Raw genomic sequence first — 23,060 nt, 5'->3', positions numbered from 1 at the left:
ACAATCAAATTTTATACAACTTTGTGAGTCTGACTAATACATAAAAACCCACAAATAAAAGGTAATCAATTATAACACTTTAAAGATTAAGATTGACATTATAATGCCTATTTAAATTTGAAATTCAAATTGGATGAAATAAAAAGTTGAAAAAAATCGACACAATTTAATTGTAATAAACTTGGGGCAGATTTTGCAATTTTCCCTTATATATATATATATATATTTAAGAAAAAGAAAAGTTATTTAAGCCCAAGTTCCATCCCTTCCATATTTTTATTTTTGTTTTTTTCCCCTTCCAGATATTCGATTTAATTTAATATAATTATTTATTCCCATTATATGTATATATGATCTTGAGAAACACGACTCTAGAACAAATAAACTAGAGTGAGAGAGACGAGAGAAGCTAGAGAAAGAGAAATGGCGGATACTCTGAGCGCTTTGAGAATTCTAATGACGTCTCATACTCCTCCTCTTGACGCCTTGATTGTTCCTTCCGAGGACTATCACCAGGTTTTCTCCGATAACTTGTATCAATCAATAACTACCTATTGCGAATTCCCAATTTCTTTTTGTTAATCATCGGTTGTTTTTTCGGAGGATCTGAATTGAGCTATTTGTTCTACGTTTCAATTCTTGAGCTATGGTTGAAAGTCTGAAATGGCATGTTCGTAATTGATCAGGTCGCGATACGCGAACTTTGAAATGATTTGTTTAGTTATTTCTCTTGTGTATTAAGTCTTCCTAATTCGACATTTCGCTTATTGTTGTATTCTTTTACTTTCTTTGATTTCTTATCATGCGAGTAATTTTGTGGCTAATAATCGTCGTCTTCGTGTTGTTGCAGAGTGAATATGTATCTGCGAGAGATAAACGACGTGAATTTGTTTCAGGTTTCACGGGGAGTGCTGGTAAGCATTGCCGCAAAGCGTTTTCTTTTTGTTGCTACAGTGGAGTTCATTATTTGGTTCCACTTGCAAATTTAATAGACAAAAGAAAATGCTTTCTGAGTAATCTATTTAGTCTGTTTGATCATCGTTCACGTTCACTCTGATCCTTGTCAACCGTTGATCTTTTGGATCCTATCTTTTCTTTTCTGAAGGTCTGGCACTTGTAACTCAGAAAGAAGCACTACTTTGGACCGATGGGCGGTATTTTCTGCAGGCAATTCAACAGCTTAGTGATCAGTGGAAACTTATGCGAATGGGAGAGGATCCTTCTGTAGATCTCTGGATGGCAGATGTATGTGATCATTTCACTTCACATTAAAATAAGGGAAAGTTTAAATTTAAGTTCATATATATATATATATATTATATATATTGAAATTAATGAGAGTGAAGATGCACTCTTCAAATACTCCCGTAATCCTTCTATTTGAGTTGCTAGTAGAAACTTCCTAAACTAGTTAGAAATCTCTTTGCATTTTCCATTCATTGTTTAAATTATTTTCTGTTGGGCAAACAAATGCAATATCAAACGATCCTTTTGAACTTACTTACAATTATTCAGAGCTACTGTGCTGTTGTATTGATGGTTGTTATGGTTGTTGTTCTTTGCTTCTATACATGAATGGCTAGGTCTGGTTAAATCTTGTTTTACTAGTCTTAAAGTAGGCTTTTTGGGTTTTAATGAGATTCTAAAAGCTTTTATGATTCTTGGTGCAATTGTGATATTTTCTTCATTAGTTTCATATTCTTTTGTAAGTTAGTTTTTTCAATTTTGTATCAGAATCTGCCAGCAGATGCAGCTGTTGGAGTGGATCCTTGGTGTGTGTCAGTGGACACAGCACAAAAGTGGATTCATGCATTTTCCAAGAAGCAGCAGAAGCTGGTTCAAACCACCACGAACTTAGTTGATGAAGTTTGGAAGAGCCGACCAGCACCAGAAATAAATCCTGTCATGATACACCCACTGGAATATACTGGTCGCTCTGTTGAAGATAAGTTGAAGACTTTGAGAACAAAGCTTTCGCAAGAGAAAGCTCATGGTTTAATTGTGACCGGACTTGATGAAGTGAGTTTTCGTTCTTTCCAGGGTGCTTTTTCTAATAGTATCGTGTTTTTGTGTTGGTTTGTCTTATTTTACCACGGGGCTTCTGTCTTAGATGTTTTATCTACTTCTTACAAAGAACTCCTCCTGTTTACTAATATGATCATAAAAATGGAAATGTGCAGGTAGCTTGGTTGTACAACATCCGTGGGAGTGATGTGTCATACTGTCCAGTTGTACATGCATTTGCAATTGTGACACTCAATTCAGCATTCTTTTATGTGGACAAAAGGAAGGTGTCTGATGAGGTGTGCCAAGACAAATGCACCATGTTTTGTATCATAAAAGTTACACATATCGAATTTCAAAGGAATCACATTTGGATATCATTATAGTATTTGATTTCAGTAGTTATTCTCTTAAAAGAAGAAGTTAAATATTTGGAGCATGATTTTGAGCTTTGTTTTCTTTTATAGTCAACTCTCTTTATTAAGGTTTAAACCTCATTCAAAGTGAATATCTCATCTTCAGGTGCGCTCGTACATGGAGCAAAATGGAATTGAAGTTCGGGATTATAGTGCAGTATTAACAGATGTGTCCTTACTTGCATCTAATCAACTTAACTTGTCATCTTCTGCGAAAGGACCTGAAGTTAGGGCTAATGTGGAAGTAGAACTTAGTTCAATCGACATAGCAGGATCTAATGGAATTAAAGTAGAAAGCCAGAGTTCTGGCCTCATATGGGTTGATCCTGCCCAATGCTGCTATGCTTTGTATTCTAAACTGAACTCTGATAAGGTCCTCCTGCAACAATCGCCATTGGCCCTTGCAAAAGCTCTAAAGGTAGCATTTTGATTTCCTTGTCAATTGTTATTATTTTCCATCTCTCTTTTTTCCCCTTCAAAGAATGGATATGGTGGTGTTTGTTAACTTTCTTAATCATGTGCAAGCATTAAGCCATTACACTGGTGTCTGAGATGAATTAAGTATAACATGATCTTATTTTCTGTTCCTGGCAGTCAACTTTAAATTTATTCAACCATCTTCTTGAAACTTGACCATGGTCAAGAGGAAATTTTTGAAGTCTATTTTTTTCTCCTTTCTTAACTACTTTGATCAACCAATTATTCTATAGAACTCTGTTGAGTTGGACGGACTAAAGAAGGCACACATTCGGGATGGTGCAGCCGTTGTACAATTTCTTGTGTGGTTGGACAAGCAGGTATGTGAAACCTATAGCGTTTAAAGTTTGTATCATGCTGATTGACAAAACATTTAGATTCACTTCAATTGACCTTTTAGCCTTTTATTGAGCCCCAAAAAACAGATATAGACGTTTCATTCTACAAATTTGATTTCTAGCTTGGTTTAAAAATTGCAGCTGCAAGAGACTTATGGTGCTTCTGGTTACTTTCTGGAAGGGGATGGTGTGAGGAAGCCCAAACCGTCGTGAGTTCTATACTCATTTTTGTGATTAAGTCTTAGCATCGTTGCAATTCATTGGAGCAAAAATGTTCTCCCCCCCCCAAAAGAAAAAAATGAATGCCAACTTCAACATGCTCACTACATTTCGGACATCCAACTAATCATATTTTGATGTCAAATGAACCTTGTTAGGGACTTGAAGAAACTGACAGAAGTTAGTGTAAGCGATAAGCTTGAGGCTTTCCGAGCATCAAAGGAGGTCAGCTTCATTGCTAATATGTTCCACTCTGTATACTTGTGGATCTTTTCTCCCCTCTCTTCTTTAAAATAAATATGTACAATATGAACTAATAATGTTTGGTGGGTAAGTTTTATTCTGGACCCCATGTCTTGCATACTTCTGGACAAAATAAGTCATTCAAATGTAGCCCATCCTAGATGTAGCTTCATTATTTATTGTTTGTGGATGTTTTCCCCCTCTTTAAAGTAAATATACGATATAAACTAAGAATAAAAGGTGATTAAATTTTATTCTGGACCTCATGTCTAGCATACTTCTGGAGAAACAAGCACATCTTTAAGAGCCAAATAAGTTATTCTAATGTAGCCCAGCCAAGAATTATGTGGCATTGTGGAGCCTTTTTATTTCAGTAGCCAACATTTTCTTCTCCTCCCACATCTGGTGTATTCATTTCTTTCAGAGGTTCAGATATCAGTTGGCCTTTTTGAGAATTTTCATCTGCAGGTAAGCTTCAGAAAAGCAGAATATGTTAAAAACCTCCTAAAGGATGTTTCATGTATCTAAGAATATTAGGTAGTCATGCCACAAAAAGAGATAAGCCTAAAACCTAAAATCCAGGCTTTCTTGAGGATTAGTTCCATGATAATAGAGAAACATGAACAGCGACAGTAATGTTTCTTCTCTGTAAATGTCTGCTACACTGAAATGAACTTGTACTTATTTGAATTTGCATTCTAGCATGTACATAACAAGCGCACAATTGACATTGGCTGAAAAGAAAAATGCCCACTCTAATTGTTCCTACATGCATTGTGTTAATTTTGGAAATGATAGGGATTGATTGTGATAGAGCGTGAAAAGTTTCTCTCTCCAAGATCCAGAAATTATTCTAGCTTCTACCCACTAGTAGCCTAACCCTTTCCCTTCTGCCTTCAGTATAAATACAGTTCCCAGCATGTGACATCAGCTAACTAACTTCACATTCTTTTGCTGACTTCACTAATAACCGACTGACGTGAAAAGATAATTCTTCCCTAATTAACTACGTCACTTTGACTCTTCACGTCTACATTTCCCCCTTCATTTTCACACTTCTTCGTTCATTTTGTTTGTACTTTTCAGCATTTTAGAGGCCTAAGCTTCCCTACTATTTCATCTGTTGGTTCAAATGCTGCAATTATTCATTATGGACCACAAGCAGAGACATGTGCCGAATTGGATCCGGAGAGTATCTATCTTTTTGACTCGGGAGCTCAGGTTAGTTGGGCATTCAAACCTAAAATAATGTTAATGATGATCTTTACCTTCTGCTTTTTGACTCCCCCTACCCCTAATTGTCGTATTTTCATTGATGAATCCTGTTTCAATTCTTCCCTTTTTGTTTGTGTATTTTCTAGTATTTGGACGGTACAACCGATATCACGCGGACAGTCCATTTTGGATTACCTTCAGCACATGAAAAAGCTTGTTATACTGCAGTGAGTTACTTTAACCATTCAGGGAAAAAGTTCATTGCTCTATGCATTTGTTCTCTTTTCTGTAGCTGACTCTATATCAACTGACTTTACAAATTAATGAACCTTAGTAGAATTTGGATTTTGGTGTGCTATTAACGGTGATTAAAATGTAGTTAATATTGTTAACTAGAAACTGCCTTTTCGTCAATGTATGGGGAGAACGAAAGGAGCAGAATGCTCTACTGTCAAAGGAGATTACAAAAATAGCTACCCTAGTTGGTCAAGGTCAGAGAAGAATCAGATCATAAAGCAGTCAGAAGCCATGAAACTGATATCCCATTGTTCAGACACCTTTCAAGAGTTACCTTGAAAGGTTTTATTGTTCCTTCGTTACTTTCCCTTTGAGCTCATAGAGTTGAGCATCGTTTCCTGACATGAACATCTTCCAAATTTCTTGTGCTGTTGGAAGAAAAAGATACTCCTCTAGTTCCAAAGAATGATGAAATCATTAAGCCTCGACATATTTGTAATGTTTTCTAATTCTACTCCCGTGTACTGTGAGTTTTTATTTGCAAGTGCTTTTCTAGCCCTTCCTAACAGTCCACAGAAAAAATAGGCTGGAACTCCTGGATGATACCAAGTCCATTCAGTTTGTATTATGATTAGGAGAGTGGGTTTCTGGAGGCATATAACCTTTCTTGTCAGGATTGTTACTTTTAGCTAGGTTGGTCAGAGTCCTGTTTGGTTCCACCATTAAAAAATGGGTTCTGATTGGGGACGGATAGAGTTTGTGAAGTGACACTATTAACATGTGAAGTGAGGGGACTCAAACCTTGATCTCTTGCTATACCTTAGCCAGTTGAGCTATTACTAGGTTGGCTATGAATGTATTTATGTTGGAAGAAATGGGAGTAAAATGGTTGATTTAATGAATTAATTAAGAGTTTGAAAAAGTATACTTGCTGCAGAATATGAAAAGAATTATAAATCATATGGTTTTGAATAATATGAATGGAATAGCTGTTGACTTATGTGTTTAGCAAACTGTCATTACACGCTGTCCCGATTTCTCTTTAAAAGTTCCGCTCAATGATCATTTTAGAATTTGCTGGTGTGCACGTTACATAAGAGTGAAGATTATCAATATGTTCTGGTACTATTTGTCTGAGAGGGAGTTAAGTCCTATATGACCTACCTAAATTTATACTCTGTATTTGGATTTATCTGACTGAAGCGACATCTTGGTAGGTTCTCAAAGGCCATATTGCTTTGGGAAATGCAAGATTTCCAAATGGCACAAATGGTAGGAGTTCTCACCTTTTCAACTTTGTATTTTGCTTTCCCAATGAGCTGATTATACATGAACTTCCTGTTTATAGGCCACTCATTGGACATTCTTGCTCGAGTTCCTTTGTGGAAGGATGGTCTGGATTATCGACATGGCACTGGCCATGGAATTGGTTCTTTCCTTAATGTTCATGAAGGTAAGAAAACTACTACAGGCTCGAAATGATTTCACATTTCTTATTGAGTAGTAGTTGTGATCAAAGTAATGATTTCTTTGTATATTTTCTTCAGGACCCCATTTAATTAGTTTCAGACCACAGGCTCGAAATGTTCCACTTCAACCTTCAATGACTGTTACAGATGGTAAGTAATCATTACACTTAGTACCGATTCCTTCTGTCGCATAGGGGTGAAAGAGCCTGAACCAAACCAACCTGGAGTTACATGGTTGAAATTGGTTTAAAGCAAAAGTGTTACATAGTTTCAGTTTCCATATATGGTTGCCTCATGATATCTATACCCTTCCCCTTCTTTCCCTGGAGTTTGTCAGGTTTTTTCAGTACGAATATTTGTACAAAGAGCTAACCAAATCGAATTTGATAGTTTTCTAAACTTGGGTTTTTAGTTGGATGTCAGAAACATAAATAGCTTAAATATCTAGTACTAGAACCATCTCTTGTTGATATCTCTTAACTGCAAATCTCAGAGCCTGGCTATTACGAGGATGGTGCCTTCGGTATTAGATTGGAGAATGTACTTGTAGTGAAGGATGCTGATACAAAATTTAATTTTGGCGATAAAGGCTACTTAGCATTCGAGCACATAACATGGGTAAAGCTTCTATTTTCATCGATCTTTCTTGAAATTGAGAAATAATTTTTAATCATTGTAACTTTTTGTTGTTGAACAGGCACCATACCAAAGAAAGTTGATAAATACAAGTCTTCTCACATCTGAAGAATTGAATTGGGTGAACACTTATCATTCACAATGTAGGGATATTCTTGCTCCATATTTGGATGAATCTGAGAAGGTATGGCTGAATAAAGCCACCGAGCCAATAACTGCTTGATCATCTCTCTGTGAAGGATTATTGAAGTAGTTTAAGCTCTCATGCTGTGTTGCCCACCACATCTCTTTTCTTTTAATAATGTCGTCTTTACTCGTCGCCTTTAGTGGAGGATTATTGCTTTCCTTTCCTCACCTCGTTTGACAATTGATATTTGGTTCGAAGTTCCATCCACCATTGTATCCAACCCCAACTAGTATTAGTGATAGTTAATTTCTATATAAATCTGGTTGAAGCTTCTAGGATCATCCAAACTTACGTCGGTGAGAAGTGAGGTTTGGAAATTTGCTTGATCAGGTGCAAAATCTTACAATTGACTAGAAAAAAAAGTATTTATAAAAAAAATATTTTTATTTAAACTCTTGATTTGATTTAATTGATTCTCAAACACTTCATTTTTTTTTTTTTTCAAAACGACTTATCCTCAAATTTAAATTTAAAAAGTTAAAACAAAACATACTTTTAGTCTTCCGCTTTCATGTTGGAATGGATATCTTTTTTCAACTGTCAATTTTTCTTATTGAGAGTTATGTATGATGAAGTCTTGGTGGATTATATATGCTCACATGAATCTTACTCTCTTAAGTGGCTCATTTAAAGAATCATTTCTAAACTATTTTGTGTTGTAATATTCTTAAAAAACAGGTGGTGTAAAATTCTAGACTCTTTTTTTCTTATTCTTTAATAAGAAATATTATTTTTGTTTAATAAGATCCCGTTAGATAATTTTTTTTAAAAAAATTAAGTCTATGGACATTACTTCTACCTTCAAATTTCTTCATTTATTAATTACTTTTCACTAATGGTTTAAAAAATCAAATCAAAATTTCAGAACTAAAAAAAAAAAAAAAAATCTTTCAAAAAGTTGTTTTTGTTTTTAAAATTTGACTAAGAATCTAAAGATGCAAATTAAGAAATGTGGATGAAATAGGTCTAATTTTAATAAAAAAATAAAATAAAAAAATAAAATAGTTATCAAATAGGGTCTAAATTAATCACTCCAAAAACTTAATTTATATTTTGTCACATTTTTATTTAACTTACTACATAAAGCAATTGGTAACCACAACCAATAATATGACAACTAAATTTAATTTACAATTGTGGTTGAATATTATACCAGTTATTTGTGATTAAATTATCTAATTAAATTTAAGCAAACGAAAAACTGAAATGAAGTGTTTAATGAAAAAAAAAAAACTGATTTTTTTTACACTAAATGTTACATCTTATGAAAGTTAATTCATTGAAGAGGTAAGAGCCCCTTTTGCCCAACCAACGTTGAAAGCACAAGCATCTATTAAAGTGAATTAGAACAATGAAATAAATACTGTACTATTCTTTATGAGAGAGAGAGAGAGAGAGAGAGAGAGAGAGAGAGAGAGAGAGAGAGAGAGAGAGAGGAATCGTTATATAAAGATATATATTTCATCATTCAAAATTTATCGAATTAAAAAGATCATTAAAATAGACATCCCTTCATTTTAAATGGTTTGTAAAGAGACAAAATGCTAAAGAGTGAATAATAAATATTTTATCAAATTTATTGATTCATTAAGTATCTCTCACTATTATGATTCATTTTTTTACATTCATTATAGTTTAAATTTAAATTACTTTCAATATTTTCAAAATGACTATTTTGATCCCTATTTACAAAATTTTAGAAAAAAAGCGAGTTAAAAAAATGAAGATGGATGAACTTTTAAAAGTACCAAATAAAATTGAACAAAAACCGAAAGTTGAAAAATCGAAATATGTAAACCATTTTTTAAAGTTAAAAGACAAGTGCAAACTAGTTTGTAAGCTTCTAGCCTCTAATACTAATTATTGTCATCAAACCCTTGACTTATTGTGTTCTAGGAGGCAAGACAGTTTTTTTTTTTCTTTCTATTTCATCTCTAATGATTCAAGTGGCAGGTTATATTAATAATAAAGGCACTTTATTATTCTAACATTAAACTATTTTTAAGTTTCTCAAACTTCAATTAAATCACCATTAAACTTCAAGTTTATTTTTAACAACAATTTTAAGTTGATAAATAATTTTCAGTTGAGTTGACATGAATAACAAATTGTATCAAATCAAATGTCTATTTATCAAATATATATTAAAATTTTTGGTTAAATTACAAATTTAATCTATCTCAATTTTTATTTATATTAAGTCCCTAAATTTTAAAAACAATATAATAAATTCATAAACTTTCAATTTTGTGTTCTTTAGAAAGTATATAATAAAATTTTAAACTCTCTTTTTATGTTTAATATTGGGTTTTCAAATTTGTATATAATAGATCAATGATCTACTAAAAAAAATTTAAATTTATAGACTTAATAAACACAACCTTACAAGTTTATGTTCCCGTTAGAGATGAAAACCAATTTGATATATCTTTTAAATCAATTAACTTTTAAATAAAGTAAACGTTTTTTTTTTTCCCGGTTTGCTTTCTTTCTTTCAATAAACTACTTATTTAATTTTGACAGAAAATTGAAAAAGTGAGGCTAAAGTTTGAATGGGGAAAGGTGAAGAAAGAGATGAAAATTAAGATAAAAGAGAGAAAAAGATAGCGAAAAAGGGTTTTAAAAAGAACAAAACATTCCCATTTAGGAGAGTCAGAAAATAGTCGTTGAAAATGGCGGTTAAGGTTCAAAGGTTGAGAAATTGTCTGTTTTCCCGCGGAACAGACACTGAAAAAAATAAAAAAACTTGAGGATGAAAGGTAATTAAAAAAAACAATTAAATTCAGAAACTGACTAATCCTTTAATTAGTAAACCATTTGGATCTATTAATTCATTCCATCTCTTTCATTAACTTATTGGAGAGGGACAACCTTAAAGACCAGAGGACCCAAAAACACACCCTTTTTTTTAGGACTGTTTACGCCTTTATTGTCTCCTTATTTCTATAAATAAAAACACTATTTTTCATCTCTTGTTTTTTCTTTCTTCTTCTTCTTCTTCTTCTTCTTTTTTTTAAAGAATTTTTTTTACAAAATTTTTTCCCCATTCCCTCGAGAGTTTTTTTTCCTAAGAAACTTGACAGGGAATGCTCTTTCTGAGTTCTTTCTGTCTTTTACTTAATTCCTCCCTCTCCCTTTTCCTATCCGTTTTTCCTTCATTTTCTCTCATTTCATTTTTCCATGTCTTCCACTTAATTTTTCATTTTTTTTTAATTTAAAATTTTGGTATTTCTAATCAGTTTTGTAGTTATTAACAGATCAAAGGTAACCCATTAATTTCTTTTCTTTTGTCTTGTTTTTTTTTTCCATAATTTTTCTTCCATTTTACTGATTCTTGTTTTTGATTTTTCATGTAAAACAGTGTTGGGACTCACAATGCTAAAGTGGTTTTTGGTCATAGCTTCGTTGATCTTCTCCTCCACTTTTGCACAACACAGTCTCCCTCCTAAAGAACAATGGCTCACTTTGAAAGGTGATTCCTTTATTATTCTTCGATTCGGAATTCAAACGAAAACAAAAAGAAATTATTCAAGGAGACCGTCGCCACCGTAAAATAATACGACGACATTTATGCAGGGGAACCGCCACTAGTAATAGCAAGAGGAGGATTATCTGGAGTGTTTCCAGAATCAAGCCCTTTTGCAAATCAAATGGCTTTGGTTGCGGGTTTACGTAACACAGCTTTGTATTGCAATCTTCAACTCACCAAAGATGGGGTTGGCATTTGCTTAACTGATCTCAGGCTTCAAAACTCAACCAATATTGAAGATGTCTTCCCTAGGCAGCATAAGTCTTATATTGTTAATGGAAAAAAAATCAAAGGATGGTTTTCTGTTGATTACTTGTCTAAGGATCTCTTTAACAGAGTTTACAGTATGTTCATTTTCATTCATTCATTCATTCGTTCATTGATTTATAATAACATTTCCCATTTTTAATTACCCCTTTTTGTTTCTTTAACTTGTTGGATTGGATTTTCATCATCAGTGATTCAAAGTAGCCTCTCTCGACCTAGTCTCTATGATGGTACTTTACCGATCGCGGGTGTTGAAGATGTCATTGGGATTAAACCGAGTCAGTTTTGGTTGAATGCTGAGGTATTTAACCCCTCTCGCTCTCTGACTTTCTTTTCGTCTTGTTAAGGGCTCATTTGACAACGTTATTGCAGCACGAAGCGTTCTATGCAGAACATGATCTGAGCGTATCATCGTACCTTCAGAAGGCATTGAGAACGACGCGAATAAACTTTGTGTCATCTTCAGAGATTGGAATATTGAAAGGGATAAGTGGGAGTGTGAACATAGCTAGAACAAAGCTGATCTTCAGATTCTTAGAAGCTAATGAAATAGAGCCAACAACAAAGAAAACATATGGTGCATTGGCTCAAGAGCTTCCCATGATTAAGACATTCGCCTCAGGAATTCTTGTAAGAAAAGAATACATTTGGCCAATTGGTCAAGACAAGTATGTCCAGCCTGCAACAACTCTTGTCATGGATGCTCATAAGCTCGGCTTGGAAGTTTATGCTTCTGGCTTTGCAAATGATGCCATTGTTGGTTACAATTATAGCTACGATCCAATCCGTGAGTACCTTCAATATTTTGACAATGGCCATTTTGCTGTTGATGGAGTCCTTTCTGATTTCTCTCCTGCTGCTTCTCAAGCCATTGGTTAGCATTTTCTCTTTATATATATCCCTTCTTCCTCATTCATTCTATGTCAAGTAGTTGTATTCTTACCCTTCTGTCCTTCTTGCAGCCTGCTATTCGAGTTTTCGCAACAATGGCAAAATTCAGCCTGGTAACGATCTCGCTAATCATTCTCTCTACTTTTGTTTGATAACCCTTTCGTTTTTAGCCTTTTGTGTTTTGCCTCCTATAACGCTCCAGACCTAGGTTTCAGAATCTTGGATTTTGAATCATGGACTTGGGTGTTAGAGGCTCGAACATTGTTTTAGTAGTAATAAATGGATTTTCTAAACATAAACAAAAACAGGATTAGAGCAAGCATTGGTGATAAGCAGCAATGGAGCAAGTGGGGATTTCCCAGGCTCAACTGATCTTGCTTACCAAAGAGCAATTGATGATGGGGCTGATATTATTGATTGTTCAGTTCAATTATCAAAAGATGGAGTTCCTTTCTGTATGGAGATGGCAGATCTTTTGACAGGTACAACTGTTGTCACTGCTTTCTCAGCAAGAACTACAACTATCCCTGAAGTCCAAGCTGAAGCTGGAATCTTCTCTTTTGATCTTACTTGGGCTGAGATTCTAACTCTCAAACGTAAGCCCTTCTTTAATTCTCTTCTTAAAACTTTTTACACTTTGTTTCTCCTTTAATTCTGTCTTTGTCTCTCTGTTTCAGCTCAAATTTCAAACCCTTTCATGGCTTCTTCTGGTCTTGCTCGTAATCCAGCCTTTAAGAACAAAGGCAAGTTCATGACTCTTAATGAGTTTCTGGAGTTTGCTAAAGCCAAAGCTGTTTCTGGGATTATGATCAACGTCCAAGTAAAACCCTTTATTTCTTTATGATTCTTAATTTAGTTTCATTTTAAAAGTCATTCCAAACAGATTCCAATACCCGCTTCTAATAACCTATAGCCTTCATATGTCAGAATGCGGCGTATTTGGCTTCAAAGAAAGGTCTGGACATGGTGGGAACTGTATCTTCTGCCTTAACCAATGCTACTTTTGACAAACAATCAACACAACAAGTTTTCATTAGATCAGATGATACTTCTGTGTTATCCTTTTTCAAGACAAAGTTCCCAAGTTACATTAGAGTTTTAACTGTTGACTCAAAGATTGGAGATGCCCCAGAAGATGCTCTTGAAGAAATCAAACGCTTTGCTCAAGTTGTAGCCATTCCTCGTGGCTCTATCATTGAAATTACAAACTATTTCACTACTGGTCTCACTAAAGTAGTTGCTGAAATCAAGGCTTCCAATCTCTCTGTCTTTGTTTATGTCATGAGAAATGAATATGTTTCCTTGGCCTTTGACTACTACTCTGAAGCCTCCATGGAAATCTCTACCTTTGTCGATTACTTCCACGTCGATGGCATCATTACCGAATTCCCCAATACCGCAAAACGATACATTAGTAAGTTATCCCGCTTCTAATGCTAACAGACAACATAATTCAATTGGTTAAGACATATATTGACAATTATTTGTTGATTGTAGCATGTCCGTGCCGACCAACTCAGCCAAACCCGAATGGAGCTCCGTATATAATCGTACCACCTGAAATTGGTCTACTGATGAGTATGGTGGCTCCGGAGGCTAAACCACCTACCGATCCTCCGTTGCCGCCATTGGATGCTGAAGATATTGTCGATCCACCGCTTCCGGGGGTGATCAAAATGTCGTCTACCGATCCTTCCGATGCTGCCGACGGGCCGGCCGCCAAATCATCAGCCGCTGTATCAAATGTTGCTAACTTGTTTGTTTCTCTACTCTCAGTTGTTGTGCTAAACTTCTTCATTTCCCACTCTACACTGTAATAATCAATACAATTATTATCTCTTCCATAAACATATGAATATGTAAACTCTCAAGGCCACCCACTTTCACATGTATTTATGTAGTCAATACACTTTTTTTTTTTTAAATATCTTTTTTTTAAAGTGTTTTTTGAAGTATTGAAATAACAAAATATTATATAAAGCATGATCATTCAGTTTATTTTACTTTCTTTCTGAAAGAGGATTTATTCGTCGTTGGAATTCTATTATGGAGATGTTGATCTGATGATCATATGTTAAATTGAAAATAATCATATGTAATGTTAGTTTTGAAGTAATATGCTTGGAAAGCAAGCCTATTTATAAGAGCAATGTGATTTTTTTGTTTCTCTTTTTTTTAGAACCGAGTAATGTAATTATTGTTTAATGTTATTCACTGAAAGTTTCTCTTTTTCTTTCATATTTAGAGAAAAAAATACGAGTAGAATATATTGTCATAAGTTACTATATTATAATACATTTTTACATTCTTCAATATAGCTATATATATATATTATGGGTGTTCACGGTTCGGATTGGTTTGGTTTGAGGCTCAAACCAAACCAAACTGCAAATTTTAAAAATGTATTATATGAAACCCAATTGAACTGCTTGTTTGTGGTTTGGCTTGGTTTGGTTGCGGTTTTGTTCTTTTTCCCCCTATTTTCTAAATTTTTAATAAATTTCCTTCCATTTTTCCATTTTTATTTACAATCTTTTCCAAATATAGTTTTAAAATTTATATTCAATCAAACAATGAGAGATTCGACGAGTGAGATTGTGAGAGAGAGATTTGGTCCCGTGAAGGGAGCTTGGTTCGATGACTGACAAGTGAGATTGTGAGAGAGAGATTTGGTTCGGTCGAGGGAGCCTGGTCCGACGAGTTAGATTGTGTGAGAGAGATTTGAGTGAGAGAGATTTGGTTTGGCGGAGGGAGCCTGGTTCGACGAGTGAGAGAGAGATCGAGGTGAGTGATTTGGTCCGATGAGTGAGAGAGAGATCGAGGTGAAAGATGAGAGATCTAGTTCGGGAGATCTAGTTCAGGAGATCTGGTCCAACGATTATGAGTGAGATAGAGATTCTGGCGGAGGGAGAACTGGTCTGATGACTATGAGTGAGAGAGAGATCGCGGTCAGTGGCCTAAACTGCATCAGTGTATGGTTAGTTAGGGTGTATCTATATATGTTGGATTTTATGTCCTAAAACTTGTAGTTTGTTAAATAATAAACTTATTTTTAAATTCAATAAAGTTATTATTGAAGTTTGTTCAATACAGTTGTTATTAAATATATGAATTGTTTGTTTCGTTTAGAAATAAATCCAATAAACTAAAAGATCCATGACTATTACATGGGTACTTAAACTTTTTGTGGAGACATAAGAGTGGATCGAGTTCAGGTAAATAGTTAAAATGATCTATAGTATACAAATAAAATTGGATACCTTATTCTGGTAATACTATCGGATGCGACCCACTCTGTAGTTGTTACAAGGAGTTGTAAAGTACTACAAATGAAGTGATCCTTATTCGTTCATGTGGTGACATGAGGAGTGGAGACGTCCTAGGTAATAAATTTGCATATCGACCCAAGAAATAAGTTACTCTTACTTTATAACAATGTTTATTGTTTAAGACTAACTATTTCATAACGATGACCTAAGTAACTTAACCTTCATCCTGAGCCAACTATAGACTTCTGTTTATTCGGGATTATCCTTAGATTTGCATTCGTGAGGGTTGACTCAACAGCGCCGGCTCAATAAGCCTCCTATTTCAGGGGTAAGACCGGGTAGATAGCTGGGGACATAGGGTGCAAGATGGAACTCACTCCTACCCCATTTCAGGGATAGTAAAGAGGTTGTTCCCTTAAATGCTGACTTTGGGTCTTGTACAAGAGGCCCCATCCTCTCATTAGCTCAAGAGGGATTCTGTTTGTTGATTGGATCACAAACAAATTATTCATTAGAGGATCAGTGGAACTTAAGGAATACGAGGTAATCTCGGGGATAAAACAATCATTTAACCCAACCGTTATTACAAACAACTTGTGAAGGATTAACTTACTAATTATAGTTATATTGAGTGGACACAATATATCTACAGTGAAGGGAATGCAACTATTGGGCTTTAGTGGAGTGACTCGGTAGTTAATGTATGGGGGTTAATTCAGTGTAAAGAGTTTAGTCGATTAATCTCAGATTGTTGGAACCCATGATCTGTAGGTCCATTAGGTCCTTCTACTAACTCACAAACGGAATAAGCCTTAGAATAGCCTGATAAGTGATTTGAAACATTCAAATACGAATTAAGGAAATTAGTAATTATATGTGATATAATTACGTTTAATTTTTTTGAATTGGAGAATCGATTAAGAAAAATTAATTATTGAATTATTTTTTTTTGTAAAATTAATAAAATTTCAATTTAATTAAAGAATTAAAATTTAAAATTGATTTTGATTTTGAAAATCAATTTCAAAATTGAAAAGTTGAAAGAGTTAAAAAACATGCAGCAGAAGTATCAAGGACCCATAAGCATTCTAATTCACTAATTTTGATAAAAACTAAAGCATGCTCTTCTTAAAAAGTGGGTTTTTAGAACCTACCTCTGATGAACTCTCCAAGAAAACATCTGTTCAGCTGCTGTCTTCACTTGATATCAACGTGAACCACCTCAAAGCCTTCCCTACTATGCTCTTGGAGCTTTAGGCAGAGTTGTTGGACTCATAAATATAAAGAATTAATTATCCAATAATAATAATTATTATTATAAATATAAATGATAACCAACTTATAATACTGTATTTATAATCTATAGTTTTAATATTTTATCTCATGAAACATATAAACCATAGCTCTTTTTCTATTCCATGGTACTTAATATAAATCTCATTTACATTAATCCTCCACTAGATGTATCTCATACATCATACTGATCATATCATATAGAATCGAATTACCTCTTGTCAATTTGAACATTTCAAATCAACAACAAGAATTGATCCTCAATTGAATCCATTGAGCTATCAAGGGGACCTTATGGACCTATAGCTTGAAGCTCCAACGGTACGTGAATAACTGACTGAACTCTTTAGTCACGGGATCCACCATCCGTTAACTGCCAGATACTCCATTAAAGACCGATAGCTGAACTCTCCTTACCACAGATATATTATGTGTCCATCTTAACTAATCAACAGTGCGATAACCCTTCACAGATTGCTCGTAAGTATAGCTCGGCCAATAACTGTTATGCCCCTGTAGTTACATCTAACTTCTTAAGTACCACTGATCTCTCTAATGAACATATGTCATAGTCCTACTATGACTAATGACACATATAATTTTAATCTAAGCTACAAGTCCATGTCCCTGTTACCAATTCCCCGACAACGGCCCCATAAACTTGTTAAGGCATATAATGATGATGCCATACAACGCTTAAGATGTGGTGATTCTTAATAGGCATATGGATTGTGATGAATGATGGATCATGCAAGCTCATGTTACCATAAACTCAATGACTTGGAATGGAAATGGAAGGTGGATGCTATGTTATGCTTATTCAGACACACTTTATTTATGCGATACTACTTATAGATATGCGTTATTCATGAGAATCTTGTAGTATACTATGCGTTGTCACAAGTTTCCTTGCGTTGAAACCAAGTATAATTTCACCGCAAGTTTCTCGGTGTGATCCGAGGTCGAACACAGGGATATTTTAGGTTAATTGCGTTATATTTGTGATATATGCGACCGGGGGGTTTTCAATTTAATAAAAGTGTTGTGTGTATAGGTATTAAAAAATGCGGTAAAGTAAATTGTGCAGTAAAGTAAAGATAAGCGATAAAAATGCGATAATAAAGTAAATTGCGATGAAAGTAAAGTGCGATAAAATAGACCTGAGCTATGATGATACAAGATACAAGATACCGAGGTTGAGACTGACTGTGAAGAATATACAAAGATTGTGTTATGTGGTGGCAAGGATTATGTGCGAAACAGAATGAGAAAGGATAATTAATATAAACAGCGCAAGTTTCTTAATTGCGTTAAAAATATAAGTACAGTTCCGCTTTCCCTTGGCGTACACCTCTCGGTGATCGGCCGCATTCCCACATCTCTATGGTGAAATAGGGACGAACGTAATGAACACAAGGTTGCTTCCATCTCTAGAAGTACTTCTTGCTTTAGTTAATGTATTCTTCTAACCTTCTCTCGACAGATCAGAATGGCATCTTCACTTCTGCTCTCATAGGTGAAGATGTCGTCTAGCATGCTTTAGGTAAACATCTTTATTTCTTTAGCACAGATTAAGTTACTTGTTTAATTCATATTAATCACCAAGGGATTAAGAAAACATCGTGGAGAAAGTGATTAATGGAGGAACGAAAATAGACAGAAATGTGGAAATGAGAATGATTATGACAATTAATTATAAAATCAAATGTCTGATACATGGTTGTGAATGATTTAGACTAAGAAGATGAAATGCAATTGATGAATAACAGTTAGAAACAGATACGGAAGAGTGCCAATGTCTTGACACCGTTCTGGATGGAGAGATTGCTTGCCGGCGTAGATGGAGTGAATGGAAGGATGAGCTTCCCTCTCAGGCTTGCTCAACCGGTAGAGTTGATCTAGGTACAGAGCTTCACGGTAGGGATTTGGAATGATTCCCCCTGAGACTCACCTCTCGGCCTTGTCTCTTTTCTTCCCAGATCTTCTCCGATCAGAACTCAGATCAGTCTCTCTCAATAGCCTCGTATCAAGTATATCTTTTTAGTGAATTCTTTGAGGGTATTTATAGATGAAAGCTTTGACTCTCTGATTTGAGTGGTCCCCACTTTATTGTTATGTAAATTCCGAAAAATGTGGAATAAATATTCCTTCTGTTATGCAATCAGTCCGTTGAAAATGCACAACGTGTCAAAATCCTCTGCGATTGTGTTGCTCATTTGCATCTTTCGATCGTGTGCTCGCATGCGGTGTTGTTTTTAATTACCGCATGGGATTGAAGTTCAACTCTAGATCGATTGTCGCATGCGCCTTCATTGTGTTGATTGTCTATTCATTCCTGAATGATGGGCGCAAAGCGACGTAGATGCGTTAATCTTTTTCTCTTGAGCCATGAACGCATACGGTGACTGGATTTTCTGCAAAACATACTTGAAATATTCTTTTCTACCATCTTGATGGTGTTAGTGGGTGTATTGACAAAAATTTATAATTATTGTATTTCTTAGCTAATTTTCATACAATCGACACATATTTTCTCTCTTTTGGCCGCAATATCTGAATAAGGCAGCATAAATAACTTGTATTTCTACAAGTTATCAACTGAGTCGTCTCTTCCAAAGAGAAGCCGTGGCCACTATGTTCAAGCCCTGGAATCAACCCTTAAGAGAGCAATCTCTCTACTTATCCCTGCTTCGAGAAAGGAGTGACTTCTATCTTTTGGATTGAGTTCCTAACTCTTAGATCAGACAAGTCCCCAAAAAGGTAGGCATGTTGAGTTGGAAATCTGGCCACTCTCACCCATACTAATCAAAGGACCGCCCTTAAAAGCAGAAGTTCCCAAAACACTCAGGATTGAGGTCGTGTCACCTATGGTCATTTAGGTAACATGTAAGTCTCTAGTATCAATGACGTTATATATAGAGTCTAGTCATCTCGTGGTCCGGTCTTATACAAACTCTTTGTATAGGACACCTCCGCTCACACGTCTCCACATGAATGGTCAGGATCTACCATCTGTAGTAGTTTACAACACTTGTAAACCTCTACAAAGTAGTCACTAGGATCAGGTATCCAACCTTAATCCTTATACTACAGACCTATTTAGGTTACCACTTAAGGCATGATTCACTTGTATATCACATATACATGCTTAAGTTCACATAAGATAACCATGGAGCTTTGTTTATTGGATATGAGTAAATGCCAGAATGAAATAACATTTATTTTATTCATCGAACAATGTGTATCATTACAAACAATGAGACTCCGGGAGAATTGGGACACTAATCCCAACACCTATTGCCATAGCAAATATCAGGCCTTGTACACAATATGGCATGCATAAGTCTGCCTAAAGTCGATGCATAAGGAACCTGTCGCATTTCCTCAACCTCTTAAGGAGTCTTAAGACACTGTTCATTAGACAATAAAATTCCATGCCTGAAAGGTAATAAACTCTCTTAAAATTATGCATCGTATATTGAATATTTGACAAGCATCTTGTCAATATACGATGCCTGAGACAAGGCAAACATTTTATTCTTACGATCCCTAATGATCTGGATCCCTAGAGCAAACTGCACCTTACCAAAATCTTTCATTTGGAATTGGATAACTAGCCATTTCTTTACATCCGTCAATAACCTACATCATTTTCAATGAGTAGGATATCACCCACATACAATAGATATCATCCACATATAACATTAAGAAAGCTACTGAACTGATGATGATCTTCTTGTAGATACAAAGTTAATAAACATTCTAGTCAAAACCATAAGACTTGATCACAATATCAAATCTTATATTTTAAGATTGAAATGCCTGTTTCAATCCATAAATGGACCAATTAAGTTTTCAAACCATTTTCTCTTGACCTTGTTCAATGAATCCTTCTGATTGCTACATGTAAATGGTCTCTTCGAGTTACCATTCAAAAAGGCAGTTTTGACGTCCATTTTTCATATCTCATATGTTGGGACTTATGCCCTAAAGCCTTATAGTTAATTAGTTATTCGATATATTAATCAATTATTGTATAGCAATAGTTAGTTATTCATTACATGAAAAATCCAAGGTTATTTCATGAGACTTGAACAATATGTAGTGGACATACAGTTGGATCATGTTTCAAGTAATAACCTAAAGGGTCTATATTTTATGGATTAAAGTTGAGTTCTTTATCTTGGTAATACTATGGATATGACCCACTTTGTAATTGTTACAAATGTAGCAAGTATTACAGACGATTTGATCCAAATCTTTATATGAAGACATGCAAGTGGATGTATCCTACATAATAAGTTTGTATAAGATCAGACCGCAAAATATTTAATCTCTCATTGTAATGCCATTAATCAAAGATATTAATATTTCATAGGATAATCATGTAACTCGATTTCAATCCTGAATGAGTTATGGACTCCTATCTATGAGTTTAGTCCTTTGATTTGTATGGGTGAGAGTGGCATGAGACTCAACTTAATAAGTCTACCATTTTGGGGTTTTGCGAGTAAAGAGCTAGGAATATAGCTACACAAGATGGAATTCACTCCTTCTCGTCTTTAGGGTAAGTATAGGAGTAGTTCTTTTAAGTGTTGATTCTGGGTCCTAAGCAAAGAGTATCTACCCTCTCACCGCCCTTAGAGGATCTTGGTTTATGGTAGGACCATAAACATATTGTTCATTCGAGGGATCAGTAGTAGTTAAGCAGTTAGAGTTAATTACATGGGTAAAATAGTAAGTTGACCCAATTTTCATTACAAACTTCTCATAAAGGATCGACTTACTAGTAATGGTTAAATCCATGGACGCAACTATTGGGGTTGATGACCTAAAGTCTCGTGTCCTGTAGTTTGTAAACAGTTTGTATGAACGCTTGTGATGTATAATATATGATATTTTACTTCACATCTTGATTTTACTCAGTTGTTTGTTTTATTTGCTTTACCACAAACCAATAAACATAAAATCCCTGGTTATCAGTATGTAACTTAAGCATGTATGTGGTGACATACAAGTGGATTATGTCTTAAGCGATAACCAAAATGGTATGTAGTATATGGATATAGAAGGGAAACCTTATCCTGGTAATGCTATGGATGCGGCCCGCTTTGTGGAATGGTCACAAATGTTGTGACTTGTCATAGATGGTTTGATCTTGATCATTCGTGTAGGGGACATGCGAGCGGGGGTGTTTTATAGAAAGAATTTGTATAAGACTTGACCATGAAGTGTTAACGTCTCGTTATATAACACCGTTCATGACAAAGACTTCACTTCACTAGGATGACCATAGGTAACATAAACTTAATCTTGAGTGAGTTGGAAACTCTTGCCATTGAGGGCGGTCCTTTGATTTGTATGGGTGCGAGTGGCCAGGTCACTGACTCAAACCTACCATTTTGAGGATTCGTCTGATTTGGGAGTTGGGAACTCAGCTACACAAGATGAAATTCACTCCTTCCTCGAAGTAGGGGCAAGTAGATAGATAACTCCCTTAAGGGCTGATTCTAGAGCTTGAACGAAGTGGCGCCACACACCTTCTCTTGGCCCGAGAGGTGTTCACACATAGTTGGACTATGTTGTATTGTTCATTAGAGGAATGAGTGATACTTAAGGAATGAGATGTAACTATAGGGGAAAAACAATAAATTGGCCTAGCTGCACTTACGAGCATCTGTGAAGGGTCATCGTATTCATGATTGGTTAAATTCGATAGACACAGAAATATATCTATGGTAAGAAGAGTTCAGCTGTTGTTCTTTAGTGGAATGCTTGGCAGTTAACGAATGATGGATCTCGTGGCTAAAGAGTTTAGTCAACTATTCACGTAGCGTTGGAGCTTCGAGCCACAGGTCCATAAGGTCCCCTAGGTAGCTTGGATAAAGTCGAGAATTAGTTTTTGGGTCAGTTTGAAATGTTCAAATTGACTAGAGGGAATTTGATTATATATGATATAATTGAACTGGTTAATTATATATAATATAATCGACTAAATGTATGAGATACATTATTTTGGAGGAAATTAGATATAAATGTGATTTATATCAAGTAGAGAAGAAATTACTATAGTAGATATATGATATCAAACTATAGGTTAAGAATATAATATGATTATATTCATTTATTGTTTAATTAGGCAATAATGTGATAATTGGCCGAAAATTTCTCCTAAATCGTGCGTTCGTGGGAAGATAAATTTCGGTTATTGTAACTAAAGAATAAAATGAAAATTGTTTTCATTTTTGCAAAGAGTTCAAAAAAATCGCTCACAGTGTGAAAACATAACGATCGCTGAGCTGAGAGCCTGTACGATAGCGCCTTATCGCCTAAACGATCGCACACCCTGCATACTAATGGTATGGGAAAA

The 23,060-nt window shown here is 35.0% G+C and overlaps 2 protein-coding genes across 2 annotated transcripts; both read left to right on the top strand.

Annotated features, from left to right (window-relative positions):
* Nucleotides 1-244: 244 nt before the first annotated feature.
* APP1 (aminopeptidase P1) lies at nucleotides 245-7,722 on the top strand. Its single transcript, XM_039027315.2, has 16 exons — nucleotides 245-516; nucleotides 851-914; nucleotides 1,106-1,245; nucleotides 1,735-2,019; nucleotides 2,181-2,303; nucleotides 2,527-2,838; nucleotides 3,131-3,217; nucleotides 3,377-3,444; nucleotides 3,613-3,679; nucleotides 4,784-4,918; nucleotides 5,059-5,139; nucleotides 6,367-6,421; nucleotides 6,498-6,602; nucleotides 6,697-6,768; nucleotides 7,112-7,236; nucleotides 7,316-7,722. The coding sequence occupies exons 1-16, from the start codon at nucleotides 424-426 to the stop codon at nucleotides 7,475-7,477; spliced, it is 1,974 nt and encodes a 657-aa protein (XP_038883243.2). The 5' UTR covers nucleotides 245-423; the 3' UTR covers nucleotides 7,478-7,722.
* A 2,693-nt stretch (nucleotides 7,723-10,415) lies between these two features.
* On the top strand, nucleotides 10,416-14,131 carry LOC120072907 (glycerophosphodiester phosphodiesterase GDPDL6-like). The gene is made up of 10 exons (XM_039025438.2): nucleotides 10,416-10,705; nucleotides 10,803-10,913; nucleotides 11,018-11,314; nucleotides 11,429-11,538; nucleotides 11,610-12,111; nucleotides 12,200-12,241; nucleotides 12,437-12,724; nucleotides 12,806-12,948; nucleotides 13,056-13,542; nucleotides 13,626-14,131. The coding sequence occupies exons 2-10, from the start codon at nucleotides 10,817-10,819 to the stop codon at nucleotides 13,943-13,945; spliced, it is 2,286 nt and encodes a 761-aa protein (XP_038881366.1). The 5' UTR covers nucleotides 10,416-10,705; nucleotides 10,803-10,816; the 3' UTR covers nucleotides 13,946-14,131.
* The last annotated feature ends 8,929 nt before the right edge of the window (nucleotides 14,132-23,060 follow it).

Source organism: Benincasa hispida, chromosome 3, assembly GCF_027475165.1.
Source record: "Benincasa hispida cultivar pf3 chromosome 3, pf3_genome.v1.1, whole genome shotgun sequence".
In the NCBI taxonomy this organism is placed as follows: Eukaryota; Viridiplantae; Streptophyta; class Magnoliopsida; order Cucurbitales; family Cucurbitaceae; genus Benincasa; species Benincasa hispida.
The sequence above is the reverse complement of the archived record's forward strand: the minus strand, read 5'-3'. Positions and strand labels throughout refer to the sequence as shown.

Bases quoted from the DNA above. Each gene is read 5' to 3' on its own strand.
- LOC120072907 (XM_039025438.2), top strand. From the start codon at position 10,817: ATGCTAAAGTGGTTTTTGGTCATAGCTTCGTTGATCTTCTCCTCCACT. The intron at 12,112-12,199 runs GTTAGCATTTTC...TCCTTCTTGCAG, and splicing joins TGCTGCTTCTCAAGCCATTG to CCTGCTATTCGAGTTTTCGC. The intron at 12,242-12,436 runs GTAACGATCTCG...AAACAAAAACAG, and splicing joins CAATGGCAAAATTCAGCCTG to GATTAGAGCAAGCATTGGTG.
- APP1 (XM_039027315.2), top strand. From the start codon at position 424: ATGGCGGATACTCTGAGCGCTTTGAGAATTCTAATGACGTCTCATACT. The intron at 2,304-2,526 runs GTGTGCCAAGAC...TCTCATCTTCAG, and splicing joins AAAGGAAGGTGTCTGATGAG to GTGCGCTCGTACATGGAGCA. The intron at 6,603-6,696 runs GTAAGAAAACTA...TATTTTCTTCAG, and splicing joins TTTCCTTAATGTTCATGAAG to GACCCCATTTAATTAGTTTC.